The following is a 17,856-nucleotide window of genomic DNA, read 5'->3' on the forward strand; positions in this document are numbered from 1 at the left end:
GGTATTGCTCTGCCCGTACAATCTTCTTCACTGTGTTGGTGAACGCAGATTTGGAACAAATATTTCTGTTGAAAGTTCTAAAAAAGATAAAGTAGTAAACATGATTATAGGGAATTGCAGCTATGGCAGGTTTGCCAATTTAGTGGGGGCGACATTGATTGGGTTGGACTTTGGGGTGGGGTAGTTTTTAGATAATCTTGTACTGGTAGTCAGTTATTAAGTAAAGTATCTGTGTTGTCCCTTGACTGATGGAGGCTGCATATTACATCCAATTATACGAAGTATTTGACTCAGTGGTATTAAATTTTTTGTGATAGCTGCTTGATACTGACAGCATAAAGGTGCCATGTTCTGAGCTGAATTATTACACCTGTCTAGTATGTTAAGAAGAAAGGTCTAAAGCCATAAGTAGTGATGGGGAACATTTCTTTCAGCTAGAGAAGGTACAGTGCTTGTAAGTAATTTTGCACTATCTGTATGTGATTTCAGCTGGCTCTCTTGGAAGATTTGTTCAGAAGAAACTAGGAACGTTAAATCTATGGGAAGATTCCTTCCACATTGTGAAAGAAAATCTAAAGGCTGGCATCATGATTTGTGAACAATGGGTAGCAGCCTGTGATCACCTTACTGGGCAGCTTTGGCAGCGTTATACCCCACATGTATGGCAAGATGAGAAATACGTTCCTGAAATGCTAGGGAAGCTTGGTAAACGACTTGAAGAGGTATCAGTTTGCTTTATTTTCTCTTTTAGGGTGAGGGGGAAGAGTTGAAGCTTTTAAACATAATGCATTCTATTGGGGATGGCCCATAGCTTAATGATAGAGCAAAGTTCAGTCCCATGCATCTGGGAGCAGGTTCTAATAAAGACTTATGTTTGAGCATCAAGCAACTTGATGAATGATGAGATCAGTGAGTTGCATCTCTATTTTTGCAAAAAGCTGCTGCAGGGGACCTTATTCAGACTGGAACCCTGATGCTGAAGGGTGGGGGTGGGGAGAAACACTTTTTTAAACCCTTTCCATGTTTGAGTTTCTCTAAAGGGGGCAGTAGAAACTTCATATTTGGGGTGATTTTCATCAATAAATCAAGGTGGTGCTGTGAGGAGGAAAAGGTTAATCCTTTCCAGCACTGTTGCAATATTTAAGCAGGTAAGGGAGATAATCATGGATGCTGATTGGATCTCTAGTGCGGCTGCAAGACCAAGCTGCTGTTGGTCAAAATAGACAATATTGGGTTAATAACATCAATGATCTGTCTCAGTATAAAGGAGCTTCATATGGTCAATTCCAAGGATTTTTTGGGGGTCAAAACTGTATTATTGAGAGTTCTATTCTCTTATGGAATTCCCATTAAAAAGTTTACTCCTGGCCTCAGTGATGTGTTGTTGTATTTATTACTTCAGATAATGCAACATTAATTATAATAAATTATTCTAATTATAGATATGATCACAAATCTAAATGTTAATATGATAATGGGTTAATGTAATTTTCACTAGATTGAAAGCTTTGTTGATAATTTTTAAGAGAAGGTTTTAAAATGCTCTTTTATTGCCTCTAGGATTTGTTGCATGCAGTTTTGTTAGTTGATAGCCTGTTGCAGGTGAGGGGTTCATATGTATAGTTAAAATATTCCTTTTCTCGTATAGGTGCTAACTATTAGAACGCTTCATGAGAAACTTACATATTTTTTGCCAACTGGTGAACAGCAAGCACTGCACCTTGCCCAGGTCTTTGAGCCCTTTGCTGGTTTGAATCCTGTGCACTATAATCCTTATACAGAGGTATTCACACTTACATCTTATTGTTACACCCCCTTTAGATTGTATTTGATAGTTTTGATGAAAATGTCCCCAACTAAATGGGTGTTCTTTTCCCCTAGCCTTTATGGAAAGCAGCAGTATGCCAGTATGAAAGGATTATTTCTCCTGCAGAACAAAAAATAGCAAGCAAATTGAAAACATTTATTTCAGAAATTCAAGACAGTCCACAACAGGTATTTTAAAAAACAACAAGAAAATGGCATAACTAGGCATTTAAAGAAATACCTGCTAAAAACAATGGATGCTTCAAGCTTCTGGATTAGGGGGTGGCGGCTGACCTTTTTTGCCTTGTGGGCCACATTAAAAGTCAGCCACCTCTCTTGAGTGCTGCATGGCAGTAGTGGGGAAGCACAGCAAACATATATGCATGCCTGTACACACAAACAGAGGGGACGTGGGTGGTGCTGTGGGTTAAACCACAGAGCCTAGGACTTGCCGATCAGAAGGTCGGTGGTTTGAATCCCTGCGATGGGGTGAGCTCCCGTTGCTCGGTCCCTGCTCCTGCCAACCTAGCAGTTCGAAAGCACGTCAAAGTGCAAGTAGATAAATAGGTACCGCTCCGGCAGGAAGGTAAACGGCGTTTCAGTGCGCTGAAGCCAGAAGCGGCTTAGTCATGCTGGCCACATGACCCAGAAGCTGTACACTGGCTCCCTCGGCCAATAAAGTGAGATGAGCGCCGCAACCCCAGAGTCGGCCACGACTGGACCTAACGGTCAAGGGTCCCTTTACTTTTGCCTTTACACACAGATACCTGACAATGAAGAGGCAATATTTTCTCCTCATTGTACTGCTGGGATAGGAGGAGAGGGACTTTTCCTCCCAGCCCAGCTCTGTGATGAAGAGCAAATCCCCTCCCTTATTTACAAAGGCACCTCTCCTGCCCCCTGGGACTGTGCACTTCCTAGGTCTTAGCATACAGGAAGACATGTTCCTTTCTGTGCTTGGTGCCACTTGAGAGGGAGAAGAGAAGCCTTTGCAAGTAAGTGAGGACAAGAACTGGTTCTGGGAGGGCTGCCAGGCCATTGGAAGTGAATTCACAGGCTGCGTGTGGGCTGCACATACATCACCCCTGCTCTAGATAAACCATTCCCTGGTTTTATTTAGGGGCTCACTAATTAGCTACAAGGCTGAAGTATGTATTGAAAAGTCAAGCTGCTATGTTGGGTGTGTTCACCATTCTCTGGGTGTTGGGTGGGAAGCCTCCAGATCAGTCATGGGTTATGGTCTCCACTACCAATTAAAAAGATAATAGTTAATGGACACCAGTCCATGATGATCCATTGCATTTGGTTTAGTAGCAATTTTTTTAATGTATATTTCTAGCTTCTTCAAGCATTTCAGAAATATAAGGAGTTAGTAAGACGCCCAAGCATTAGCAAAGAATTGATTTTAGAAAGAGAAACTTTGTTGGCGAAACTACAGGACTCGGTCAAAGGTAAGAAATACAATTGTTACTTTTGAAAATATGCATTAAAATATTGTAAGGTTTGATTGTTCACTTCATTAATGTATCATGCTTGTTTTTCAATTCGGATAAATCTAATTGCATCTTTCATGATGTACCCCACATTGAGATCTGCTTGGAAAAGAAGAGCAGGTTAAAATGGTTATGAGTGAAAGATCACATGGTGAGAAAATCAGGGTTGAAATTTTATGGAAGGAATGCATATTCATACTTAAATTTTGCAGTTTAACAAATTCAGCAGAAGCTAGGACATACCAGTATAGAACTTTTTCAAAATGTTAGTCAAACTCAAGCCTTTTTAAGCTGGGCATAAGGAGAAGAAGTTCAGTGATTCTAGAGCTGTCAGTAATATTCACTAACAATTTGCTTTTTACTGTTATACAGATTATCAAACAGATTTTGAGACACGATGCCATGGTACTCCTGGTGAAGCATCAGGACCACTTGCTGGCAAAAATCTTTCTGAAGTTGTGAATAATATTGTTTGGGTGCGCCAGCTGGAATTAAAGGTACCAATTAAAATCATTGAGCAGATTAAATAAATAAATAAATAAATAGCAGTTCACAATATCATAAAAACACAAAAATGTCCAATTCAACTCAGTATTTGGCACTACATATCACCACTGTAACCAGAGAATCAAAGAGCCAGTACCAAGGATCATGAAATACCTGAATATATATATAATAGTCATCCAAAGCACTCCATAGTTGCTGCCATCTTGAACCCTGTTAATAATGGAATAGGCTCTCCTCCACACCCCTATCAGATGGCATCTACAGGTTATTGTATGGTCAGGAGGACCCAAATAGGTTATTTTGTTCTTTTTTAAAACTGCTGTTGTGGGTTCCTCAGTACAATAAACTAATGCCAAAGCCCCCTTTTTAAAAAATATGTATTTATTTTTACTGCTTGCTTCTCTAGGTCCCTGCTGAGATAAAGTAGTACCAAAAATTTTTTATTGTGGTCCTTCAATATTCATCCACTTTTTTATTTAAAAAAGGATATCTCTCTCTCTGTCTGTCTATCTGTCAATCATCTATCTATCTATCTATCTATCACTCCTGTGAGTCCATTGCTGTGATTCTGTGATGCCCCCTCCTTTTTCGGGACCCACCGATTCACAAAATATGCACACCTTTTTTAATTGGCTACATTGACTTTTACATTGCGACATTTGTCTCCTGGAGGGTTGACCATGGGTTGGTGTGACCCTCTTACTGAAAATGGCCAGGTACTTCAGTGGTGGTTGCATTATTTCAAGTCTCATATAGGACACAATCTAGATCGTGCTCTGTGAGAGAAAATGTAGGTGTACAGCTCTCCACAAGTGTAAGGGAACCTGATAGTTCGAGCAGGTTTAGGCAGTCTGTAGTCTGATATTCTGAATAATAAATCATTGTCTACATGCTAAACTACACGCTGAACTTCCAATCTTTGAACGTTTCAGGTAGATGATGCCATTAAGATCGCAGAGGCCCTTCTTTCAGACCTGTCTGGATTTCACAATTTCCGACGAACTGCAGATGATCTTCTAGAACATTTTAAAGTATACGAACAGGAACAATTTGATTATTGGTCCAGGGACATTCAGGCAGGGTTGTCAAACCCCAAGTCTGGTCTTTGGTAAGTGTAAAAAAAATTGCCCTCAGGGTCCCTTCAAACTCTACAATTCTATGATTCAAAGAGCAACTCTAGAACCTGTAGTTAAGCATTTTAGTAGGATAAGGTTTGAGTCAAGCAGTGCATTTTAAAAAAAATATCTAAAGCATCTCTCTAGAGGACTAAAGAACCCAGATCATGACGGTAGAACACTTACAGAACGATTTACAACTGTTGTGGGTGTCCATGCAAATTGCAGATGCGAAAACTAATTTTGATTCTTGTTTCACACTTCTTGTGTTTCTTGCATGAGGTTCTTCTTCTGAAATGAGCTGTTAAGTTGTAGAGTAGGAAGTATTGGCTTAACAGGGGGAATGGCAATGTTGCTCAGCATTGAGAACAGTGCAATGACTCCATCTGTTTTGCTCATAGACCCTCTTCCGCCATGAGGCAGAGTTTGAAGACCTTCACTCCAGTAGCTTACTGTAGGGGACATTGAACTGAGGGAAACTTGCACTACCTTGAATGTGCCTAGCAAAGAAAGGAGCAAAAAAGCAGTGTGGCTTCGTTACTTCATTGAGGAGAGGGGTGAGCCTCCTTCAGTAGAAATGTGTGTGAAACACAAATGATGAGTGGATGCATTCCATTGCTTCCACTGAAAAAGCTGTAGCTGCTTTCACTGCTTTCCTCATTATGGGCTGCCTCTTTCACAGTGCTCTGAGTAGTGAGAGGAAGTGCAAGTTCTCACATAAATTCATTCTCACTCACCTGACTGCCTCTACTACCAGCTCCTCATGAAGGGGAGGGTTAACAGATGGCAGCTGCAGAGACGCTAGGTGAGATCCACAAAGGAGAAGAGGCTTCACTGCTTCTTCCATGGGTGGTAACCCTGCTCAACATGAGAGGGTTGGGATCCTAGTTGCTTTGTTGCATGTTAGAGAGAAATAAGGTGGGGGTGGTGGTGTAGGCAGAGTAGCTGGACATCCATAAAGGGCTGCCAAAAAGCCAGGAAGCAGAATAGCCGCCTGCATTCTCAAGTGCCCATGTGAAATAAGGAAGCCACGACTGCGGCACATTCTTAATCCTTCCAACCAGAAGAAGAGGTCGCAGCGGTAAAAATGTTTGGCTTGTGCAGTATATTTTATGCCTTTATTATAGCGGTGGCTTAGAATGGAAACAGCTGGCATAGGTGATAGCCAGTTCAGCCCCTACACTCCAGTTTATAGTGCAGGCTATATTGCTACTGAAAAATAATGTCTAGTAATGGAAATGTTTTGGTTTAGCTTACAGGCCAGCAGTCCTGTTATGGAACTTGATCACTCTGATGGAGCATTAAAAATACATTATTCGGATCGCTTGGTGGTGCTCCTAAGAGAAGTGCGTCAACTGTCTGCGCTTGGCTTTGTTATTCCTGCCAAAATACAGCAAACTTCAAGCACAGCACAAAAATTCTGCAAACAAGCAGTTATTCTCAAGCAGGTATGACACCACGAGCTACAAGTTCTGACTCTGCTGAGCACTGTCAATCTGAATGGATTGGTTCTATCTAGGATGGGGCTCATGATAAATTTACCTTGAGTGTCTGCTTCTGTTACAATATATTTTATGAGAGTACAGAGTAGGGAGTAAGTTCAGCCCCAAAAGGTGTTAAAATTATATCTAGTTCTGAAACCAAATCAAAGGGTATGGTGGAATTTGAACTAAACTTTGCACCCAAACATAGATGTGCCGTTTATTTCTCTACCAGAAGATACATACTTGATGTAAATTACAGTAATATTTGTCAAATGGTGGTCCTCAGTGCTCACTGCATCCTCTGTTGCCTGCCCTTCCCGCTGGTAGTGCTGCAGCTTTTGATTCCCTGAATGCAAGTACATAGTCATGTGCGAGAGTGAGGCTGTGGCCTGGAAATTTGGAGGGATGAGAAGAAAAGAAAGACAGTAAACAGATGATGGAGAAATGAAGTCTGAGAGAAATAATGGAAAGTGGAGGTAGAGGGCAAAAAAAAGGATGGATGGACTGACTGAGGAACAGGACAAGAGCCTGGGATTTCTGCTGTGCCTTCTGCTCCCGTCACACAAACCAGTGCTCCCTTTTACCCACCTGGTCTTCTGTTGACTAATTTTGCAGCAACAGCTATCTGCTGTCTGTCAGAACAGCCTGGTTTTGGGCAAGAGTGTATGTGTGTGTGTGTGTGGCAAGGTGGGTGGGGAGAAAAGATGGAACTGAGTAAATGTGATTAGGGGACAGGGAAGATTGCAGGGGAATGGTCTCTCTTCTTCAGAGAAAGGACCAGAGGAGGCACTGAAGGGAATTTGAAAGATAAAAGTTAATATTTAAAAATAAATAAATAAAAATGAAGTGAGGACAGAGAGGAAGGGGATAAGAGAAGGAAGTTGTTATAGTAGGAAGAAGAATATGAAAGACGCAGAGAGGATGGATGAAAGAGAGCACCATGGAGATAGAAAGTTTGAAAACATCTTTTCTCCGAAGGTGATGAACACATGGTGTGATGGGTTATGCTTCCCTCTTGTAATGTTCAACCATTCACTGTAATGTTATAATGGACTCAAGTGATTTGGCTCTCCCTAGTGCAAGTAAATAAATTAAAAAGTCTGAGCATATCCTGGACACAGACAATTTTGAGGATTGTCTTACTGATTTTTATATGCAAGGCAAATGGCTTAGTAATAAATAGTGGCAGAATGTATGCTGGTGTCTTGTGATTGAGGCTAACATTTCAAGCACTTATTGTAGAGTATTAGCTGTAAATGTTTATCTAGTTTAGATATAGAAGCAATAAAGAAGTGGATATATATGTGGCCATTGTATCGGAGTCTCATGGTGTTTCAAGTTATTAGATTGACGTTGCAATCTTGTGCAAGCCCCCTTGAATACAGTAAGACTTAACCTGTGGTTAAACATGCATATGCTTGCACTATGAGTTGCTTTTCTGTTTAAATGAAATGGAAACAATATTCTAAAGAATAGAGAAAAATACATTTAAATTTAGACGTGGTGCTTATGCATAACAGACTTCATTTGCTTTGTGTTTATAGGTGGCACATTTTTACAACAGTATTGATCAGCAGATGATTCCAAGTCAGAAGCCAATGATGCTACAGTCTGCTTTAGCATTTGAACAGATAATTAAAGTAATATAATTTTTATTTTTCAATATTTTATTATTCATGGAAACTGTCTTGTATATTTCCTGTTTTGTATATTTCCTTTGCTGTCTGTTATTGTTCAGTGTGTCTGATTGCATCTCTTCTTGTCCATGGGTATTGATGGTTTGTATGAAATTTCAGAAGAAGTAGAGGAGGAAATAAATGCCTTTGTTGTAGTAATCATGTTGTTTGAAACATACGTATTTGCACCACTTTGTTTTCCTCTGAAAGCCATTCTTAGGGAAAGTGGACTTGAGCATCAGTTCTCCTTCACTGGAGCAAGTTATCCCAAAATGGATTTACCCCTACTTGCTCTATGTCAGTCACTACAAATATTTAAGCTTCTGTTAGTGGAGATCTTACTCGGTTTCCAGTCATGTCTGCTTTATTTACTGGGACTGCAATCCTATTCACATTTACCCATTGTTGTCCTGGTGTTTTAAAACTCCTTTGGAGATGACATGCTTGGTGATACTTTAATATCAATTATATGCCCCTTCCCTCCATAACTGCATGTTCATATATGCTATCCATCTATTATGGAGTCCTGGAGTTGAAACTATAAAGGGGTCCTACTACAGTGTCAAGGCAGAACAGTGACATTGATAAGGTGGTTGTTAGTGGAATTCATAAAGCTTTGAAACTGTAGCAGAATTGCAGTGGTAAAGGGGAAAACTTGTCAGTTTCATGTTTTCATTCATGTATGTCATGTGTATAGCCAGACTACAGCAGTATTATACTTACACAGCTTTGATCATCGTCTGTGCAAATAGCCCAGTTACAATTTCATGGAAAAAATAATAATCCCCTGTGTCTTGTTTCTCCTCTTATTTCTCTGTGGAGCAGCAATTGCATTGGCACATGAGAGGACAGGGAATGTTTTTCTAGCAGCAACTAACAGGAACTCAATTGAGAGTAATTTTATTTGCCTTGAGCATTGGCAGCTCTCCCTTTTATGAACAAACAAGTAAATATTTCTACTTCTTCATTTGCATGTGCTTCCTTTCTTTGATAGCATTCGAAAGCAGAGGGACAGATAACATGGGATAATCCTAAAGAGCTTGAAGCATATATCAAGAAGCTTCAAATTGCAGCAGAACGGCTTGCTACTGAAAACAGAAAATTAAGGAAATGGCATACTAATTTCACAGAAAAGGTATGCTTGACTGGCATATATTAATTTGCTGTATTATTTCCTTCCACTTGATTGATGACCACATTTAGTATGTTTTGAATTCTTCTTGATAGGTTGTTGGGCTGATGAACATAGATCTGCTTCGGCAACAGCAGCGCTGGAAAGATGGCTTGCAGGAACTCCGAGGGGTGTTTTCCAATCTTGAGTCCCAGGCATGCTTGCATTGTTACTTAACTGCCAGTACTATTTAAGCAAAAATAAATACACGTGTATTTATAGGTGAACGTGCGGAACTTTTTGTACAAAATGTTTGTTAAAAGCTGTCAATTCATCAAGAATATGGATACATTTGGAAATAGACTAGGTTCATTGGTGAGGATCCTGCTTGCTTTGCGACTCACTGACTGGCCTGAACCATACTTTCCTTACTGTTCCTGGGAAGATTCAAAAACTAGATAAGCCAGAGGGATTAGTTCAACTCTCTGCTGTACTGTAAGATATACCATAGATACCAAATCCTCTTAGTTGCCGGGATAATCTTTTCTTGAAAAGGAAGGTGGTTTCTAGGCAGTTTTCTGAGTCAATTAGTTCTCATGGTGAACGGCTTCTATGGTTAGGACTTCTTAACCTTTGACTGTGTTCTAATATTGTCAAATGATAGGGTTTCCTTGCACGTGACATGAAAGCATGGAGGCTGCACTGGAACCATCAATTGTATAAAGCTCTGGAGCATCAGTATCAAATGGGCTTGGAAGCACTTAATGAAAATTTACCAGAAATAAACATTGATCTAACTTACAAGTAAGTTTATTTCTTTCAGTTAGCAAAATCAACAACAATACGTACATTTCCATACCTACTAATATAGTAATTGCAACCTGGCTGGTCCATGGTCTGTGATTCTAATCGCTAATGTATTTTAAAAACATTTTTTTCAGACAAGGAAGAATACAGTTTAAACCTCCTTTTGAAGAAGTACGAGCAAGATATTATAGAGAAATGAAGAGATTCATATCTATTCCAAACCAATTTAGGGGCGTGAGTGAAACCGATGAGGAGTGCATTTTTTCTGTCATGACTGAAAGAAACGCAAGTGGATTTCTCACCACTTTCAGTAAAGCGGAAGACTTGTTCCGAAGATTGGCAGAAGTTGCGGACCCATTTAAGGTGCAGAGATAGTTGCATTTGCTTCAAGGGCTTTTAAACATGGGCTTAGAAGCAGCTTAACCTTCATTTATATTCCATTCTGCTTAGTCAAGCACCTGAGTGCTTCTTCACTTCATGTTGCAATCACATTTGTTGCAGGTCATGTATTTATATTGCTTGCAATAAACATGTAAGGTATATAGATTAGAAATGCATCTCTTAAGGGCATGCACTAGAGTGTGCTGATTGGCTGTGTCTTCCTAGTACATGGCTGCTGCATGCTAATTGATGCACATCTGCTATTTGCTTGAACTTACTTACTCAAATATACAGTGGTACCTCGTGCTGGCGTGCTCTGGTCCATGGGGTCACGAAGAGTCGGACACGACTAAACGACTAAACAACAACACCTCGGGTTATGTACTTAATTCATTCTGGAGGTCCGTTCTTAACCTGAAACTGTTCTTAACCTGAAGCACCACTTTAGCTAATGGGGCCTTCTGCTGCTGCCGCGCTGCCGGAGCACAATTTTTGTTCTCATCCTGAAGCAAAGTTCTTAACCCGAGGTACTATTTCTGGGTTAGCGGAGTCTGTAACCTGAAGCGTATGTAACCTGAAGCGTATGTAACCTGAGGTACCACTGTAAGTTCCACTAAGATCAATGGGAGTTATTTGTAAATTTGCTTAGAACTGCAGCCTTTTGTTCTATATATCAAATATGAAATATAATAGTTGCTGTTCAAATTTTATGATTATTAGAGATGGATTGCCCACAAATATTCAACAAATGTTTAGTAGGAGGTTCTTAGGTGTGGCTATGGCATGCTAACCAGTCGGATTTGGCTGAAGCAGTGCAAATATGGTGTATAAAGGAACTTCTGTTATGAGCTTCAATCCCACAAGGCACTTAATTTGAATGTCAGCACTTGTGAACTAGAGTTCTTTCAGAATTTTCTTTTGGATTAGCTGTCTGACCTTAAGTGTAGAGTTTTGGAGGAGGAATTTGAAAAGAAGCTGTGGGAATGTGGACATTGTTTCATGACCAGCTGCTTAAGAAACAGCTGGAACATATGAATCTCAGCTATTGTGTTTAAAATGATTAATTCACCAGAGGTGGCTTTAAGTATACACTGTGTGTGTAGACAGGCTGTAAGATTTCTGAAATGTCCAGATAGATGGTAGGACAGTGATCTGAGACTTGCAAACACAGAGGCCTTTGGAGTCCTGCAGTTCGTTCTCATTTTTTTGGCCCCATGAATGCGTGGCCATTTAAATAAACAGTGTACCTCCTCTATCTAGCATGAGATGCCATCATGGACAGTGAAACTGCAGGGAGTGTATACCTACAGTTTCTGGTATGAAAAGATGGGATTGTGCTTTGATTTATGATGTCAAGGGTTCATGTAGGTAAGAACCGACTTCATCAGAGTTATTTGAGTCATGCTTTGTTTGCCTGTTTAGAAAATTAGCATTTTGTTTTTAAAAATATGTTGAGTATCTTACACAAAGGACCTTTCATCTTCTCTGTTATAAAAATATGGATGCTACGGCAAAGGAGTGGGTTATAATTGGACAAGTCGATATGGAAGCTCTGGTGGAGAATCATCTTTTCAATGAACAGGACTGGGAAAAAAATTTCAAAGCCCTAAAAGTGCGAGGAAAAGAAGTGGAGCGCCTTCCAAGGTATTGTACCCTGGAAGAACTATAAATGAGTAATAAGTTCCTGCATGTGTTAGTTTTGATAGCATGGACTGTATGAGCAAATTCATTTTATGCCTGAATAATCTGTCAGTGGAAACTGGGAGGTGGAGGAATCTCATTTGGGGTAATTTTTAGTGTGAGCGGATGTGGAACAGATCAAAGTTATTAGGCATACTCATGCAGGGAAGTACTTATTGAGGTAATTTAGTCACAGGATGTTTAGGGCTATAGTGATTAAAACCAGAATCTTGAACTGAGTCTCATGATAAAGTGAAAATCAGAGAAGCTAGTGCCAGGTCAGTCTAGTCAAAACCTCTCTAAAGAAAGTTAAACCATAATTGGAATGATTGGAGTGTCTGATGTAGAGCAATGTGGGGCAGCCTTCTGGTGTCCCAAAAAGCTGAACAACTTGGGGATCCACATGAATGTTATCAGTACTCATTCCCCTGAATTTGAGTTTTCATGCTCTGTACTCCCCTCCCTTTGCCCTGCATACATGAGAAGAGCTTTCAAATAAACTAGTTTCTTGTTATAGTCAAATTTGAGAGACGTTAGTTTCTTCTAATTGTGGTTAATTAATGAACCAAGCTATTAAACCACAAACAGGTTTATTTATTCATAAGCAATGCAAGAAGCTTTCAGTAATCTCTACTTGAATGTAAAAGAGATGATGGAGGTGTGGGAGAAGAGTCAAAGGTTTGTTCAGGCTCATGCTTATAATGACAGCCCATGGTTTGTTGTTACAAATGGACCATATTTCAAATCTGTACAGTTTAAAGTTTATTTTAAACTCTGTATTCTATATTATTATATAATTGGTTGTCTTAATTCTTGAAGCACTGTGAAGGTTGATTGCATAATAGTGAATTGCAACCCTGTGAAGTCTATGATTGATGATCTTATCCAGAAGTTGTATGATGTTCTCGTGATGTCTTTGAGAAAGTCCATACAAGGTAATGCTCAAAAGAGAGAAACATTCTTGCTAAAGTTTTAGAAAATAGCAATAAATTGTTCACTCCTGCTCCCTCTGTGAAAAACAGTTACCTTGCATAGCATTATTTTAGATATCAGATATGTTGTGACATATAGTGACTCTGGTGGGCGTGCTGGCCTGGCTTTTGAAAAGTAACATTTGTTCACTTGGTTGCATCATCCATAATAACCTTTCATAATAAGAGCGATGATTTTGTATATTAAACAGTCTTATCCCACATCCATCTTTTGCTGCTCAGTAAGTAATATTAACTGCAGTGGAACTAAGCATTTTTAAGTAATATTTCACCAATTAAACTGTTTTGGGTTGTACTGTTATTAAGGGCTGTGCGTTATGTCTAGTTACAGCCCCAGTTTTTAAAAACTGTTAAAATCCAGTACGATGCTTTTGTCCGGTTGCTTATGCTGTTTTCCTTGTGGGAAGAAAGAAAGAAAAGACTATCCCCTTGGTTTAATCATTTGTGTTGTGTTAAACCAAAACTTTTGTTTTCTATTTTCCTTTGTTTAGGTCATCTACATGATATTTCTTCATTTCTCAATGATGCCATGAAAACTTTGATAGCAAGGCCCCAAACTGTAGATGAAATAACAGAAGATAATTTAAAATATAAAAACCTAAAAGACAAAAAAGAAGAGGTAATTTTTTTTCTGTACTACCAAGTCTGTCCCGCACAGAGGGGGTTGTTGTAGGATACAACAGAGGGCCAGTGTGGTGTAGTGGATAAGAGCAGTAGACTCGTAATCTGGTGAACCAGGTTCGCGCCTCTGCTCTTCCACATGCAGCTGCTGGGTGACCTTGGGCCAGTCACACTTCTTTGAAGTCTCTCAGCTCCACTCACCTCACAGAGTGTTTGTTGTGGGGGAGGAAGGGAAAGGAGAGTGTTAGCCGCTTTGAGACTCCTTCGGGTAGTGAAAAAGCAGGATATCAAATCCAAACTCCTCCTCCTCCTCTTGGCATTGCATATGGGCATTCAACATGCCAAGTGGTCATGGTGAATGGGAGACCTTTCATATCCCTGTACAGTTCTCCTCGCTCTGCTTGGTCAAGGACACAAACATCAGGCTCTTGTTCCCTGACCAAATGCAGGTGCCTGGCCAGGTAGGGGATATGGGATGTGATTACAGGTCTATTGTCCTTTGAGTGAATGTGTATCTCAGGTGGGGTGAGCGCCATCTAGTTTTTGCAGGCAGGATTTCAGTCGAATAAGAGATTTCTGCTGTCACCTGGCCACCTGCTACCAGTTTTTACTTCTGCCTTCATGCTGAGAGTTTTTTCTGTGCTTGTTTGTGGTTTAAAGAGTGTGGTGTTTGCATGGGGAGTAGGACTGCTGGATGAGCCTGGGCCTGTTTTATGAGGGCCACTCCATTGATTTCATTGTGTGGCTTGACTTAACAGTACCCTTTTTTGCTGGTGGAACTTATGCCAGGTTGCCAGATCATGTTACCAAGCTGAATTGGTTTTGTTATTGTTTAGTCATGTCCGACTCTTTGTGACCCCATGGACCAGAGCACGCCAGGCACTCCTGTCTTCCACTGCCTCCCGCAGATTGGTCAAACTCATGCTGGTAGCTTGTTGGACGCCTTCCGACCTGAGGGGCTCATCTTCCAGCGTCATGACTTTTATATGCCTGTTGCCTTTGTCCATGGAGTTTTCTTGGCAGGGATACTGGAGTGGCTTGCCGGTTCCTCCTCCAGGTGGATCACGTTTGGTCAAAACTCTCCACTATGACCTGTCCATCTTGGGTGGCCCTGCACAGCATAGTTCATAGCTTCTCTGAGTTATTCAAGCCCCTTCGCCATGGCAAGGCAGTGATCCATGAAGGGGCGAATTAGTTTAGCACCTAGTATAAGCCCCCCCCCATTCCTGTCCCTTTCCCATCACTCACCTGGAGCCTTCGCCTTTTCAGGACCTACACTGACCTGAGATCCACCAGGATCAGCTAACTGATGCCCTGATCAGCCAGAGTGAGAGACTTAAGCTGCCATATCTGTGTCTGAATGACAATTGTACCCAAAGTCTTGCTCAATATAAAGAAAACTAAAGAAACTTGGAAAACTGTTGGGGGCAGTTTATTGCAGTTTGAAAAAATCTAAAACAAAGGTTAATGTTGTAGCATTTACTGGCATAAACAAATACGTTGGCGTTGACAATTTTACTCATTAAAAAACCTTCTTTGTTTAGATCTTCCGTCTCTTTCAAGAAGCAGAAGGTAAAAACAAACTTCTGCGAACTGTGGCTGGTGGGGGCATTGAAACAATTGGCAACCTGAGAGCTACGTGGGATAAATTTGAATTAATGATGGAAAGTCATCAGCTTATGATAAGAGAGCAGGTAATTTGGGGTGAATTGTAAACATTCCCTCCTTTGACTTACCTTTTTCAGTTGTGCATGAACATCTTTTGATTCTGTCAGATGATTCTGTAGGGATGGGACCGTTTTTCAGCTTGAGGGCAGTATTTCCTTGGGGGCAACTTTCTGGGGGCCACATGCCAATAGCGGCCAGGGACTCGAGGCAAGAGTGGGGAGAGCAACACGTGTAAATTTTACCTGCACACCCACATCCCCCCCTAGTCTTCATCAAGCAAGCAAGAGTTGTTAACAGAATAGTGTGCTGGATCAGGCCAATGGCCCATCTAGTCCATAGCTGTCAATGTTTCCCTTTTTTAAAGGGAAATTCCCTTATTCCGAATAGGTTTCCTCATAAGAAAAGGTTGACAGCTATGATCTAGTCTAGCATCCTGTTTTCACAGTAGCCAACCAGATGCCTGTGGGAAGCCAGCAAACTGGGCACAACGTTTTCCCAATCTGTGATTCCCAGCAACTGGTATAACATTCAAGGACACGTTCAAGCCATGCAAAAGTGCTCTGCATGTGAAGCAGAGCTGTAGAGAGAGTTGCAGGGGCCAGATAGAGAGGCCTGGAGGTCTGTAGTTGGTCCTCAGGCCTTCAGTTCCCGACCCCTTTGACAGTGTAACTTTGGTTTAGAGGGCCATAATGCTTTTGCCAGTACTGTGGTATCTTAGTTGTCAAACATTATCTATTCCGGGAGTCTGTTCAACTCCTGGAACTGTTCGAAAACCAAGGCATGGCTTCTGATTGAGTGCAGGAAGCTCCTGCAGCCAATTGGAAGCCACGGAAGCCACATCGGATGTTCGGCTTCCAAAAAACGTTCGCAAACCAGAACACTTACTTCTGGGTTTGCGGCGTTTGGGAGCCAAGCCATTCCACAACCAGTGTACCACTGTAGAGTGTTCTGGACTGCTCAACATGTTTTGCAACAGGATTTTGGAGCAAGGACAGTTGAAGAGAGGAAGTGGGGAGGGAATGTTGTTTGGGACCCCCCATGAATTTTTACATGGCAGAAAAATATGTCCAGAGGTTGACTTTACATCAGACAATCTAAAAATATCATTAATAAAAGCCTATAGCTGTGAACACAGATGCTTCAATAACATGTTCTTTGAGGACCACTTGACCCACTGCACAGCACCAAATGTGATTTTGCCACCAAATCCACATTTTACTGTCGTGAGTTGGCTCTGTGACAAGTGTATCTACATAATTCCTTTTCTATGAAATATAAAATATGGCGATGCTAGTTTGAATAATAGCTACTCTAATACGTCTGTAATGCACTATTAGGCAGACTGATAGCATCTGTCTGCTTTTAGTATAAGCTTTCCAAGGAAAGTAGTAAGATTTTCATTTTAAACCTCACTCTTTGTTCTTTAGATTGAAGTGATGAAAAGTAATGTGATGTCACGTATTCATACATACTTTCAAGAGCTGGAGAAGTTTAAAGCTCGCTGGGACCAGTTAAAACCCAAGGATGATGTAATCGAAACAGGTCATCATGATTTGCTGCAGAAGAGTGCTGAGACCATAAAGGAAAAGAAAATTGAGTTTGATGAACTTGAGAACACAAAACAAAAGTTAATGTATGTTGATTTCTCCATCTGCATGAATATAAATATTACCCTAGAAGTGGTGTCTAGGACAGGTGAGGGGGTGGTGGGGTTAGTGATTTGTATTTGTTATTATGCATTTTGTGTTTTTTATCTTGTATTTTTATGTTGTGAACTGTCCTGAGATCTATGGATGAAGGTTTTAATAAATATAAACAAATAATAAATAAAATAATAAAGTCTTGTAAATACAATTTTTGAAAGCAAGTTAGACAATAATGAGCAAAATATAGCCATGTATAAAGTGTCATTTCCTGAAATTGTCAATTCTTTGTCTTATAATGCTTAAATAGCAAGGCAATATATGTGGTAATTATGATAATTTTGGAATGGAAAGATCTTGAATTTTATATAGCTTTGCGTAAAAGATATATCGTGAATGCAAACATCCACATTAGCAGAACCTTAAATTGTTCACCTGGCCAGGATACTATTGTTGCCTAGAGAACTTTAGTTATGTAATAAAAATAAAATGGCCCAGTTAATGGTTTGAGAGCAGCTGATATTTCAGCATTGCTGAAGCCATGTGGACAGAAGCCCCATTTAGCCCAGTCTGAGCTCTTTAAGGGAAGAGGGGGAGATAAAATTTTATCTGGGATACAATTTTAACATTGCCATGTTCTTTTCCTTCAGCAATGACTGCTGTCACTTTGAGTTAGAAGAGCCTGATTTCTCTTTAGCCGATGAAATACGCAGAGACATTGAGAGCTGTGCAGAAATTTGGGCATTATATGAACAATTCCATGAAGGTTTTCAAGAAAAAGCCAATGAAGACTGGATTACATTCAGGTCTGTCTTTTTCTCGAACTGCTGGCATTCCTTGGTTATAACAGTAGTTGACCCATTGTGAACTTT

At 40.4% G+C, this 17,856-nt stretch overlaps 1 protein-coding gene across 1 annotated transcript in view; it reads left to right on the plus strand.

Annotated features, from left to right (window-relative positions):
• Nucleotides 1–17,856, plus strand: part of DYNC2H1 (dynein cytoplasmic 2 heavy chain 1) — a 160,465-nt gene that overhangs the window by 12,858 nt on the left and 129,751 nt on the right. Inside the window, exons 6-23 of the mRNA XM_082219683.1 lie at nt 490–722; nt 1,649–1,783; nt 1,882–1,995; nt 3,146–3,257; nt 3,672–3,796; nt 4,739–4,914; nt 6,174–6,369; nt 7,950–8,045; nt 9,076–9,216; nt 9,309–9,407; nt 9,857–9,996; nt 10,134–10,362; nt 11,897–12,024; nt 12,880–12,995; nt 13,544–13,671; nt 15,218–15,367; nt 16,769–16,974; nt 17,635–17,790. Coding sequence (XP_082075809.1) covers nt 490–722; nt 1,649–1,783; nt 1,882–1,995; nt 3,146–3,257; nt 3,672–3,796; nt 4,739–4,914; nt 6,174–6,369; nt 7,950–8,045; nt 9,076–9,216; nt 9,309–9,407; nt 9,857–9,996; nt 10,134–10,362; nt 11,897–12,024; nt 12,880–12,995; nt 13,544–13,671; nt 15,218–15,367; nt 16,769–16,974; nt 17,635–17,790 — 2,680 coding nt within the window. The remainder of the gene's footprint in view (nt 1–489; nt 723–1,648; nt 1,784–1,881; nt 1,996–3,145; nt 3,258–3,671; nt 3,797–4,738; nt 4,915–6,173; nt 6,370–7,949; nt 8,046–9,075; nt 9,217–9,308; nt 9,408–9,856; nt 9,997–10,133; nt 10,363–11,896; nt 12,025–12,879; nt 12,996–13,543; nt 13,672–15,217; nt 15,368–16,768; nt 16,975–17,634; nt 17,791–17,856) is intronic.

Source organism: Podarcis vaucheri, assembly GCF_965113315.1.
Source record: "Podarcis vaucheri genome assembly, chromosome: 4".
Taxonomy (NCBI): domain Eukaryota; kingdom Metazoa; phylum Chordata; class Lepidosauria; order Squamata; family Lacertidae; genus Podarcis; species Podarcis vaucheri.